The sequence below is a fragment of the Numida meleagris genome, chromosome 1 (assembly GCF_002078875.1).
Source record: "Numida meleagris isolate 19003 breed g44 Domestic line chromosome 1, NumMel1.0, whole genome shotgun sequence".
In the NCBI taxonomy this organism is placed as follows: domain Eukaryota; kingdom Metazoa; phylum Chordata; class Aves; order Galliformes; family Numididae; genus Numida; species Numida meleagris.
In genome coordinates this window covers 4384155-4397796 of record NC_034409.1, presented here as the reverse complement: position 1 = coordinate 4397796, position 13642 = coordinate 4384155, and the positions used below count along the sequence as shown (strand labels likewise).

Here is a 13642-nt window from a genome sequence, read left to right as displayed (position 1 = left end):
TCTCAAAATGTGTGTGGGTGTGAGAATGATTGGGGAGAGATAAGCGGGGATGCAAAATCAACTTTTTGGTGCTAAAATACGGCTTCAGAGCCATAATTTAGAAGTCCTGCCTTGAAAATAGGACTTTTTGCCTGATATAAACACTTCTACAATTCTTGAATAGAAGAGTCTGAAAGTATCCATAGCTCCTCAAGAAGGAAAATAGATTTACAGGCTTTAAATGCAGCAGATAACTTCTGAGAAAGCAGGAGCTTTCATACAATCTGAGGCACAGAAATTTTAGATTGCACTCAGATACTGTGAAAGGGAAAAAATAGGAATGGTTAATGTGCATAGAGAGAATGGGAAAAAGTCCTGATATCTGGGGTGGTTTCCACAGAAACCAGAAAGTCCCATAGCAACTTGGCACCAGTATAACTCACAAGTTACCTACTGGGCAGGAGAGGGGAATAAGATAGTAGAGAAAAACAGAATAATTATCAAAGATGCCACTCAACTCATAAAGCAGGAAAGTCAGTGATTAGGAGATTTAGTTCAGAATGGCTTTAAAAGAGAAGCATCTAGATTAGCAATACTTAATGGGATGAATGGAAAGAAAAAATCTGTTTGGTGCTCATGTTTGGCATCAGACATGAAAGTGTACTCTGCACAATTAAAAAAACATTGAAAAATCCAATTAAAGGAAAACACAAGGAAGGAGCAGCCTATGAAGCCCAGTGATGCTTCGTTTCCTCAGCCTCTATAGCATAAGCAGGCAGCTGTATGATCTGAGCATAGGGATCAATCTATTTATGGTCATCCAGTACTAAGTAACTATTATTTGTATGGCAACACCCAATAATTAAGGAACTAATGAACAAACATTTAAAGTGTGTTAGGTACACTCAGAAATAATCAACAATTATAATAAAATAGATGTGTATAAAAACATCTCAACTGTTATGCTTTAAAGCACGAAACAACTGTTAGCTGAAATGCATTATGAAACTTAGCTGTAGGTTACACTAGGGATACCTAGCCATTATGGAAGCTTCACTAAACATCACTGGAGGTAGCATGTGAGTCTAGATGAAGTCTTCTAATTATTACTGGGAAATGCAGTAGGATGAATGGAAGATGATGGGTTCCACTTGAGAGAGCTGAACAAAAAGGTCTAAAAAGTTTCTACCAGTAAGTATTCTGCTGGAGTTTTCATCAGAATGGTCAAAAGATGTCACAAAATCATAGAATGACTCACTCTGAAGGGGATCATCTACTTCCAACTCCTCTGCCATGGGCAGGGTTGCCAACCACTAGATCAGACTGCCCAGGATCCCATCCACCCTGGTCATGGTTGTATGAATGTCATTTACCACTAACATTAAAGTGTTTCCAACCGAAAGTAAGAGCTACTACACATGACAGATGAAGAACTGTGTAAGGCATATTGTAGATGGCTTATTTTGCACTTACATCTTGGCTTATTTTGTACTTACATCTTGTCTTGGCCTGCACCCACTCTTAGTGTCAGCCGAGGAATAACTGGTGACGGAGCCGGAACAACTGGTTCCACCTTTATCTGTGCAAGGGAATAAAGTCACCAATCAAAGACCATAAAGAGACTCCCAAAGAATATTAATTACATGAAAACACTGATAGAGTTAACCAGAGTATACCAGCTTAATGAGACAGACTTATGACTGACAGATCACTGTTCTCACACTTCGTGCTGATGGTCACAGCTTGTTGGGAGCAACACAGAGATACAAAATCTAGACTAAAAAGTTATATTAAATTTTCATTGTGTTTGTAACAGCTCACACACTTTGTTAAGAAGTCTTACTGATTTAGTATTTACCTAGAGGGAGGAAAAAAATCAGTAAACAATGACATGAAATGCTTTGACCTTCATGCTCAAACTTGACAGGTGTTTGCACATTTTTTTCCTGAGATTTACATTCAAGCAATTAGTACCCAGATTCACCACATAAATGACACTCTTTAAGCAACATTAGAGAAAGAGGAAGCAAATAAACCTGTAGCATCAGCACTGAATGCTTTACAAAAGTGCTTATCCCCATAGGTATAACAGAATCACTGATTTTTAAGGGAATTTGGCTAGGTTTCTAATGGCTACTTTTCAGGTGGAAATCAGATGGTCTGATTTCCAGCCTTGGTAGATTCAGACCACTAGAAGATGTCCTTAAACACTTGGAGGTAGTATCTGCCATTGAGCCATTGACTTCCATTGAGCTAGCCGAAGTCACTTTTTCTCACAGCTTTGCCACACCTGTACAGAATCCTCTCAGATTTTAAATGTGAAAACTCCAATGATTTTCCATATACGAGTTGCTCACCTTACATACAGATATATGAGAAGTGTATATACATTATATATAAAGAGAGAGGGAGACTGATCTCATTTTGAGCATGTGCATCATTGTATTTAATAAAATAAGAACATAGTGGAATCTGGTCTGAGAACTCGAGAGACAAAAATAGTACACGTACACTAAATGGAAGCCTGAGCAATTCTCAGTGGGAGGAATCTGCTTTAAAAAGCTTTCTTAAAGAAAGGAAAGACACAATCAATTCAGAGCACAGAAAGCAGTGCAGGAGATGGCAGGCTAGAGTAGAAGGACTCAGTTAGGACTTGAAGTTACTCTAAGAGCACTCCATGGATATGTATTAGCCCGCTTCACAGGCTACTCTACTCTCTAATCTTTTGTTTATACAGCACAATTTTTTGTGATGTCATTCCCCTGCAGTGTTGCAAGTTTTTTTCCTCTGGAGCTCCTAATGGCTGGAATGATTTCACTGCTACCTTCCATAGGTAAGCCTTTTAACTGCTTTCCTGGCACCTTAAACTGTAGCATCACCCACAGGAATTGAACCCTGAGTACAGGAGACTCAGGTGTGTGACTCTGCACTGATTACGTACTGTACCATAGGTTTCTCCACCTCCTTTTCTGTAGTGGCTATTGCAAATGTGAAACTTCCTAAGATGGGCACTGGTGCTTATCACAGAAAGACACTCACCTCATTAATCCTTCGTATTAAGATCTTTGCATTATTATTTGCATATCAGGAAGATGTTCTAAGCAATGGTGCCAGAAGAAAAGCACATAAAGGACTTCCTTATGGCAGATGCTAACATCATCGTCTGCTCTGAGAGAAAAACTGTGCTCCATGACAATCCAAATTCTTATCTTTTGATACAAGAGGAGCGGAAGGGTTTGCATGGTTGGAGCAGAGGGAAAATTAAGGAGCACTGATAGGTGCACTGTGGATACCCTGGCCATCCTCTTCGCCAGTAAGACTGTAAGACTCCAAGTAAGAGGAGTTTATCTGGGGACAGCACTGGCAAGCTCTGTCCTGATGCTAGGATAGCTCCATTCCTCATGCAGCAGTTCCTCGACTACTTTAGTTTACAGCTCAGAGTATTAAGTTTAGCTGGAACTGGGTCAGCAACTGCTTCACGAGCTGCTCAGTCATTCCTACAGCGTGCCTGGTAATCTCCATCATAGAAGCGGGGTGTAATTGCTTCAATTGTCTGCTTTTAATTTGGTACAGCATGCAAGACAGCACCCTTGCTCCCAGGCTCCTCTGCAAGCCTTACCCAAATTTCTTCTTCTTCAGCCATCAGCCTGACCTCTTGCAGCACACAGTTAGCTTGTTTTCAGTAGAGTACGTGGTGCTGCTCTGGGTCTTCCTATCCAGCAACTTGGGACAAAATTACAGGGAAAACTGTGCAGTACACTTACATTCCCCAACAGGATGGGATGCATGCCTACATAGTAACTGTAACTATACAAAAAATATACAGAAACGTTACCCTTGATTCTTATACCGAGTTAGCTCTTTTGTTTAAGAATACCGCTACTTGTTAATTAGTGAGCTACGTAATGACTGAGATTTTGTAATGGCCATCAGCTGCTGTCAGCCCACAAATCCATCTTCCAGGTTGTGCTTCCGTCTCCGAAGCTCAGCGTCCGAGCAGTAACTTGATCGTTTGCTCCTACAGCATGACCGCTGGCTAAATAAGTCATTGTGTGATCTAAAAGCTAAATTAAGGAAACATGTACTTTTAGGGGTTAAAACGAAAGAGCAGCATTCTGGAGTAATACTGGGAATTGGGGCCAGCAGAAGAGCATTTACAGTGGATTACTAAGCTTCCCAAATCACCAAAGAGGTAAAGTCCAGCAATATAAGACTCCTTTGTAGCTAACTAAAAATACATTGTCAGTGGATTTGTCCAGTTTTATGTATAAGCAATACTTCTTTCACCTGAACTAATACTAGTAGTCATATAAGCCCCTTATTGCCATGTGCTGCATTTTTTTTGCTAATCTTCAAGGATTTAGCTTCTTTGCCACATACCTCAGGGCACCAACTGATAAAGCTCTAACTCTCCATTTTTCCAGGACACCAGCAGTGCGGCCTTGCAAAAAATGAAAATCGCTCAAGAGATTTAAAGGGGAAATTTATTTTTAAAATCCTGACGACTTGCAGCAAAGAGGTGGATTTTAAAAAAGCTTATCTATCAAGAATCAGTTTAAATTTTAATTCTATCTGGGGACTCTTTCATGCATTCTAGCTTTAAAGTTTATCTTTTGACAGGGACTTTTTGCCAAGGTAATGGGCAGCTTTGTCAATTTAATTTGTCCAAGTTTTTATTGCTGTAGGACTCCTTTTCCTAGCACATACCTGTTCAGTCTATATAGAATCTTTACCAGTTTATATTTGTTTGTGCAGCTTTTATATTGCTCTAAAGCAAATTAGATTGAGAGATTTGGGGAAGAAATGCAAAATATACGAAAAACAGCAACTTATCTCTATTTTATATATGTGTACTTAACTTAAAGAGAGACATCGCCAGAAATTCTCAGTGAGATACTCACAAAATGCCTCGAGCATGAGGGGCAGGGAGGAAGCTGCCATGTAGACAAAAGGAGGAGTCTGTGCAGCAGCTCTGCTGCAAGCCAAAACCCAGACATTAAATTAACAGGGACAGCTGGAGCACCACCCTGTCAATCACTGATTCATCCATGGCACACAAAAGTTAGTTTTCCAGATCACCTGGATTCTGCACTGAAAATCCATTTTCCAACTTAAAATATTAGTTAAAAGTTTTGAAATCAGCAGTTTGTTTCAAGTCTGGCAGGTAGCACACCAGGGTACAGTCTCTCACAGCATCAAAAATGGATGGCAAGGAATATCCCAAGTCTGAGCTTGTACAAAGTGAGCATTACACTTAAAGCAGGATGTAAAAGGAATCTTTGTAAAACCAGAATGTAAGTAGTGCTTCCTAATGCTAAGGATAGAGATTTAGGAAATCCTGTATCCAAGGTTATCAGTATCCAAGACGATCTCTTTCTTTTCTGCTTTTTTTTTTTTTTTTTTGGTATTAACAATGTAATGCACAATATAAGTTTAAGTGACAAAAAGTACAGCATACCTTGAATTAGGGAAGCCATTTCTAATGGGATTTTAAATCAGATAACATGCAAATATGCTGGTTTCATTTCTTATATATTAAAGATATTCTCAAGATTAGGTGACATTGGAAAGAAGGAACTGTCTTCGGCTGATATAAATCAGTAAGAGCTACAGGAGAAGTAGTAGCTCAGTCCATTTGAAAGTCAGGTCTCCCTTCTCCATCTCAAGCTTAAAACTCAAAATGAAAGGTGATATCTGAACATTTAGAGTATGCATTTAGACTACAGTTTGAAAACAGTTTTCTTACTTCCATCTAATTGGAGCAAGAAGGCTGTGGTCTTGCTAATAGAGGAGTCAGTAGCTCTACTGATTGACAAATAATGACTTATTCTGGGGTGGTCTGCTCCTCATTTATGGCCATCTGGTAACCTACAGACTTCTTTAAGCTTTGAAACAGTAGACTTCTAGAAACTAAATTTAAATTTTATATGAAAGGCTGTTGGCCCTACTAGAGCAAATCTACAGAACAAAATCTGGGCATTGCAACAGAGCGTACATTTGTTCTGCATTTTGCCAGTGAGTCTAAGTCTCAGCTTTTCAAAGTGAAAAATGAGTTGAGGAAAACCAGAAATCTCAGGTAAAACCAAACCAAACGAAACCAAAAACAAGGCAAGATGATCTCATATTCACAAATTTGAGCTTCCATTCTTTTGCTTCTCAAAGAAGTGGGACAATACCTGAAACTTTTGGGGTACTTCTTCCTGTGAGCTGTTTTTTTTTTTTTTTTAAAGTATCAAGTCTGTAGTCACATATCTTCTGTAATCACATATGCTTCTCAGCAGCAAATACAAGAATCCGCTTTTCGAAAAACAAGTATGCCACCTGAACTTTTCTAAAAAACTCACCTTTTCATGTTTATGTTTCTCTTTTTCTTTCTCCTTCTTTTCTCTTTCCTTCCTCTCCTTTTCCTTATCCTTCTTTTCCTTTTCTTTGTCTTTCTCCCTTTCTTTCTTTTTCTTCTTCTCTTTTTTGTCTTTCTTCTTCTCTTTTGGCTTTTCTTTGTCCTCAAACAACTTTTCAGGAAGCATTGGAGACAAGGAAGGTAACATGCTGGGAAGCCTCATGGCAGTTGGTGTGCTAAACAAGGGCAAAGACATTTCTTTGGGAGGTAACACAAGAGGTGCTGATGGAGGCTTTATCTTATCTTCCTTACTCTTATCTTTAACTTTCTCTTTGTCTTTCTTATCCTTGTCTTTTTTGCCTTTCTCCTTCTCTTTCTTCTTATCTTTATGTTTTTCCTTCTCTTTTTTGGTATTGCCATCTTTCAACTTTACTTTTGTGTCAGCATCCTCAAAGTCTTTTAGTTTGAATTTATAAGGATCAAGATCATCATCTTTGAGAAGTTCCTTCCACTGAAATTTCGCCTCCTTGTTTCCTTCCTTGTCTTTATCTTTCTCCTTGTTCTTTTCCTTCTCCTTGTTTTTCTCCTTGTTTTTCTCTTTATCTTTTTCCTTTTGTTTCTCTTTCTTCTTCATTTTTGTCTTCAGCTCTTTCTTCAGTTTCTTTTTCACTTCTACTGATGAAGCCAACTTGTTCTTCTCCTCATAGACTTTGAGAAGAGGTTCTGGAGTTGGCGGTGAAGCAGAAGGAGAAGAGAAGTAAGTGAAGTTGGCAGGTGGATTAGAAGGTGTCCCCATGTTTGCCTTTCGAATGACCTCATCAATCGAGTCATCCATTGTCCATGAAATGTCTGAACTTGAAGTCCCACCTGATGGAGGTACTGGAGTTGCTCCTGCCTTATTAGAACAATTAGCAGAAACAGAAGGTTTAGGAGTTGTAGTCTCCGAAACAGAAATTCTTTTCGGACTGGTAAAAATTTCCCCTTCTGACTCAGAACCAGAGGAAAACTCAAAGGGATCAGGTTCTCGTTCTGCACATGCACGAGCAATCACAGCATCTATTGAATCATCAATAGTCTTGTCCATCACTGGTAATTTCTTAGTCTGGTTTTCAATATTTGGCTTGGTCACAGGCTCAGGAGGTGTCTGTCCTTGTTTTACTTGAATGTTTTCCTTTCCTATTTTGTCACTTAGTGCAGCCAGAGGGGTTCTACTTGGTGTTTCAGGCTTAACAGGTGGTTGGGGAACATGAACAGGAGCCTTTGGACTTTTGGGACTTTTTGGGCTCTTGGCGCGGCCCGGTGACTTTTTTTCTTTGGATCCAGTTTTTGGTGAACGTATGGGACTTCCAGCAACCACTGGTGAGGGAGTAGTTTTAGGTGATTTTGTTTTTTGTCCTGGAGAACTTGTTTTGGACTTCGTTTTGGGTGGAAGTGGCTTTGACTCTAATGTCTTGGGGGTTGGCACTTGTGATTTCGCAATAGGAGCCAACATTGGTGGTTCTGGTGAAGGAGGGGCTAAGTCTGTACTGTCCTGAACATGAACTGGAGAAAGCATAGGAGGTACTTTTTGAGTGTTTATTGAGCTAAGAGGCTCACGTGGTTCCAAAGCTCCGTCCAGAGCGTCTCCTTTAGAAGCAGATAGTTTTGGTCGTTTCATGGGTGGAAATTCTTCAGCATCAGGACTTTCTAATGGTCTCTTGCTCAAGTAATTTTCATCATTAATTGCCTCGTCCTCTTCCATATCTCCCTCTTCTTCCAGTGGCACCTGCATAGCCTCTGCAGATGTACCTCCATCAGTTGGTACTTGTTCCTCTTCCTCTTCTGTAACAAAGAACATTTAAAAAAAGTATTAATTCAAATAATTCAAAATGTGTTTTACAGAAACAAATAAGCATCAAAAGTTCGTGTGCATTTTAGTCCATAAGAGGTAACTGGCCATCTAACCACTTCAAACCAGTCTATTCGGAAGACTGAAGTGCTTCTTCTGGCTCATATCATCCACTGTCACAACTGGCAGATTCCCTCATTCCAGTGTAACATCAAATACATGAGCAAAGGACATGAGGGTAGACCTCACCCATAGTGGTAGACTTTCTGGAGCAGTTAACATACAAAAGTGCCCTGCTTATTTCTTACTGCATCAGTTTGGATTACACTAACCTGTTTGATCCATTTTAAACTACGGAAGAGAGGTCAAAGCGTTTTTTTTTTTTTTACCTTAACAAAGTGGACATTTAAGTAAAATCCACTGGAATTAGCTGTCTTGTTTAAATATCATAGAATTTTGATGGTGGATTAACTACTAGGAAGATGTCTTCCTAAACTGGATTTGTTTTTCTTGAAGCGGCGCAGCCTGAAGGATGAAGCAGTGGACTGAGTTTTGCTCAACCTACCAGGTTCTGCTTCTGATTCATCTTAAGAGCTTGCTATATGTGGACATTAACTGTTACGATTATATGGGAACATCCCTGTGTCACTGCGTGTGTGTGTGCTGGTTTGGATCAGGAGCACACATTGAAGTGCATCTCCCCATCACTCTGCTTACTGTTGTTTTTTGCATCATGGAGCAATTCTGGAGAACATAAGCTGGATTCCTGCTCTACTGAAAGCAAAATGAAAGACACACTGCCAGAGGAATACACCTAATGCTTGAGTTGCAAGTGGGCACTCAGGCTACGGGACCAAAAAAGCCAACTTTTGAGAACAGAACAAATCCTGAAACATGAACAGTTTTGAACATCAGGCACCAACTGCTTCAAGCCAGCGTGGACATAACCTGCATGGTTGCTCTACTTTTGATAAACTATTTTATTTTTCAGTTGCAGTTAGTTAATTCTTCCTACATGTACCACCATCTTCAATCTCACATGTGTGACATTAGGGTGCAGAGAAAGGAGAAAATTCACTCAATATCTCCCAGAAAATCCATGGCAAGTTTGAGAATAAGAGAACCTCTGATCTCCTGAACCACAGCCAAGCACTTTATCCTCTTGGCTACACTTCCTCACTTTTAAAATGGAATTATTTAAGCAGGAAAAAGGATTCTAAGTCTGGAATAAGAACGTCCGCACCGGAGTTAAACTGACACATTTACATTGCTTGTAATTACGTCATTACATCCATGCCGGCTACATTCCTGTGCAGACAACCTCAGCTCACTTCACCCTGTGGCCGTGTTAAGCCACCTGCAAAAATGGGTGAAATTTGTCCAGCAGAAAGACATCAAGTGCCCTAAGGTTCTCAAATGAAATACGTGATAAAAAGCATTTATCATGAGAGCAGATGAAAACCAACTTCTTAATGAGCAGGAGGTTTTAAAGAAGCAAACACTAACCCTGTTTAAAGCTTTGTAAAACAGCATCTTTCTGAAATATCTATTTTTGAGGCATTTATTTTCAGGTTTTCTATGCTGGGGTTTCTTTAATGTGTCAATGCTCTAATTTAGGAGAGTTCAGTCAAGAGCCCTGGGCTGCAGCACAAATCTTGCCAGCATCACAAATTAAGTAAAATGAGCTAGCAACTCTGGCTTTTGCCAGGGCCCAGAGGATTTACAGCAGCCAGCCCAGGGAGGAGACTTTGCCTGAGGATAAAGTCTTAGCCTTCCGTGAAAAACAGAAATGTTAGGGAGTTAGGTTTTGCCTGGCTGGGCACTGACATTACATTTTCGAAACAGCAAAGTTAGAGTATAACTGAGAAATCACTGTGGGCCAAGCCTGCACCTGCTATGTGGGAAAAAAAATCTGCTGCCAGATCGTGGAAGTCGTTTCAATCTCTGTTTAAGCTGTTGCAGAAATCAGCTCCCTTCATCTGCTCAAAATTGTTTTGGGGATGAAGAATTAGCATTCATCAGACGTCATCCAGCACCGGTTGCTACCAAGCAATTCCCTCCCAAGCCCTTTCAGCCTAGTTCGCTGCTGAGAGTTTGTTTTCCTTTTTAAATTTTAAAGAACGATACAATTTAAAACAAACAGCAGATATCAAAACTGGGATTTACAGAAGTCTTCTGCCCCGGCCACAAGGCAAGGAGTGTAGCCAAATTCTGACATCAGAGAAGAGAAGGTTTGCACATACAGACTGGAAACATATTTTCATACAAAAACCACAAGGATAAAAAGCTGTACATCATAGCCAATAAAGTGGAAGAGAAATTACTGTAACTAACAGTAAAAAAAATTACATTTACTAGAAAAATCAAGAGTATTTTTGCTAAAGATTTCCGCCTGGTGTCTGCTTCAGCAGCCACTCTGCTACACCGTGGTTCACAAAAGTGCACTGCAATATTTCATATTTGTGTAACTCCTTCCCATCCCAAGGTGCTTCTCATGTTTTACCTACTCGGGGTTGCTGAAAATGAGCAGCTGCCGGATCAAAGGCAGAAAAACAGTTTCAGAGGAGGTTTGGAGAACAGGAACCCAAGTTTTGTGCAACAAAAAAGAACGATGCTTATTTTTTTTTATAGAAGGCCAAGTAAAGTTTGCACCGGGCCCATGAAGTTTCTATGATCTTGTGCGGAGATGCCAGGGAAGGGCAGAAGAGGTTAAAGTGCAGCTTGTAGAGGTGAGACCAGAAATCGGGGTATCTTGGCTCCAGCTTTCATGCACATTCCTGCAAGCCACAAAGACAACTTAGCAAGGAAGCAGAAGCATTACCATCCCTTTTATAAGGACTTGGATTCCCCCAAACATCTGGAAAAAATTGCCTGGGTCAGTCCTGAACAATCCAGGGACTAAGGAAGCTCACGAGCACTTAACTACTGACACACATTCACCACTTTTCAGACATGCTCAGATGACAATCTGGAATCCTATCTTGGTCAAATGAAACCCAAATTTCTCTTGGAACAAGGCCATGGTCTGATCCTCAGCAAGGACTGGTTTTCTGCCAGACAGCAGCTTTCAAACCTGAGCCGTTGCAGCTGTGCCCATGGCAGAACACAATAAAGCACTTTTTTGTTTTTCTTCTTCCTTTTTTTTTTTTTTTTTTAATTAGAGAAAGTGAAATCTCTGTCTTATTTTTAAGAGCTTTTGGGCCCTGTTTTCCTCCAGAAGGATTTACATTGGAGCAGGAACCAAAGGTGGGAAAGCATCAGCCTTTAAAGGCAATCTGCTTGACTTGGTGATGAGCACTTAAAACTGTGTGGCTCCTTTTTACCTTTGCCCATCTCATTTGCTACCAGGCACTTCTCGATGGGCAATCCTTTGTGCACCGGATTGCTTTTGAACTCTCTTTACTGTGATGTCTCCCTATTTCCAACCACCTTATTAATGATACTCCTCCTGAGTTAGCATCTATAGGTCAAATGGATATCACCTCGGCCATCTGCCCTAATAACTCTCTCCTGTAATGAAAGGAGACGAGAGCTGTTTGGGAGGTTTCTCGAGATAACAGATATATATATATATTTTTGTTAGAGAAGTCAGTGCTGGATCAATATTAATGCTCACATTACGAAAGCTCTACAGAGCAATTGTTTATTATGTCAGCCGTCCCCATGCGCAGAGCCCGAGTTCAAAGGACCCAGAAGTGACAAGCTGACAGCTGTTAGCACTCTGCTGATGAGCGCAGTGTTTTAAGAAAGCATTTCTTTCTCGAGCCTATCAGAGGCAATGCGCAGGACATGTAACACTGGTTGTTGAAGTGGAGCAAGACTTTCACTTCCAGTGAAGGACTCCACCCCTCTCTTGATGCAGGTCTGCAGCATGATCTTGGGCAGGTCACACCATGTTCTACTGTCTTGCCATTTGACAACTGATGATAATTTCATCTCACAGAGGCACTATAAAATCTGAACTTTATAAATATGTACCTCCTCAGGACTGCTGGAAAGAGAACATTAGAATGAAAATGCAAGCAGTAGGGATCTGTCACCACTTCAAATGCTAGAAAATTTCTGAAGTTGAACAGTTCAGGCAAGAAACCAAAACTCCTGCACCTTTCTAAAGAAAAACTACTACAGAAGCACATTTCTTTCTTTGTACACCATGTTCCTGTAGCACAGCAGGGACTCCAAAACCAAAGGCTTATTGAATATATACCTTCTAAATTTGGCCACGGATCAGTTTCAGGACAGCAATACTCAACACTTCAGTAATGAAGTTCCAAGTTCATGATGCTCTGGGCTCTGTTTGTCCTTACATCTGAGCCAGAGCTACAGGAACAGAAATTCTGTCTTTATTGCATAAAAGAAGTGCAACGGCCCATACCATGCTATGGTGCTCTTCTGGCAGCCCTGTTAGAGGAGGCTTGTTGCTCTTTCAACAACAGGTCAGATTAAGGTAAAGGCAGGAAAAAATCTACGCAAAATTATTCCAGTTGAAGAGAAAAGCACCTACGGACAAGCACTCTCTAAGCAAGAAAAACTATAACATGTATACATATAAGTAAAATTTAAATTCATAGAATATCCCAAGTTGGATGGGACTCACATGGACCATCAAGTACAACTCCCAGCTCCATCCAGGACCACCCAAAAATCAGAACATGTCTGAAAGTGTTGTCTATATGTTTCTTGAACTCTGGCAAGCTTGGTGCCATGACTACATCTGGAGAGGCTGTTCCAGTGCCTGACCACACTGGTCGTAGGTGGACAGTTGAACTAGACGTTCTTGGAGGTCTTCTCCAACCTTGGTGATTCTATGATTCCACGACCACCCACTCGGTTAAGAACCTCTTCCTGATAACCAGCCTGAATTGTCACTATCTTGGTCATAACTAGTCTTTAATAACTTTAGTATCAGTATCAGCTGTCATAGCAAACCCACAAGGGTACGGTTCTGAATGAGCTGCTACTTCCATGCACCTCTAACATTCTGATTTTCAACAATTAAATCTCTTATATATCTTACATACCTCTTGCATGACCTGTTTTTTTTTTAAAACATAACTTGACCTTTCATTTTTTAAAGGACGTTCCTTTAGAAAATAGGGCCAAAAAAGAGCTATTGGTAGATCATGCATTTCTTTCACACATAGCTCTGCTTATATCATCTCTCTGTGCTCCTTTGCAACGCGTGGTATCAAGTACGAAAGTATGAAAGTTGAAAGTCTCTGGGTTTTTAAGCAAAATTCAGACTCAGGAAAGGAAATAATGCAGCAGTGCTTCCACTGAAATCTTCAACTCATCTTTCATTCCAAGCACATGCTCCTCAAGACAGCACGGATATCAAGCTGAAGGCTTTATACACAAGCCATCTCAGCTTCTCAAATGCAAGAAAGTGATTGTTCCCACCCCAACATATGAAACTTTAAAATGAAAAAATACCTACAATTTTCATGCAGACTTCCAAAATCATTTTCCTATTGTCTAGACAAAGCACAAGATTA

At 40.3% G+C, this 13642-nt stretch overlaps 1 protein-coding gene across 1 annotated transcript in view; it reads right to left on the bottom strand.

Moving 5' to 3' along the window:
* TAF3 (TATA-box binding protein associated factor 3) overlaps positions 1–13642 on the bottom strand; it is a 114250-nt gene that overhangs the window by 21131 nt on the left and 79477 nt on the right. Inside the window, exons 3-4 of the mRNA XM_021384347.1 lie at positions 6324–8140; positions 1476–1558 (exon numbers count right to left, since the gene is read on the bottom strand). Of these exons, the coding sequence (XP_021240022.1) occupies positions 1476–1558; positions 6324–8140 (1900 nt within the window). The remainder of the gene's footprint in view (positions 1–1475; positions 1559–6323; positions 8141–13642) is intronic.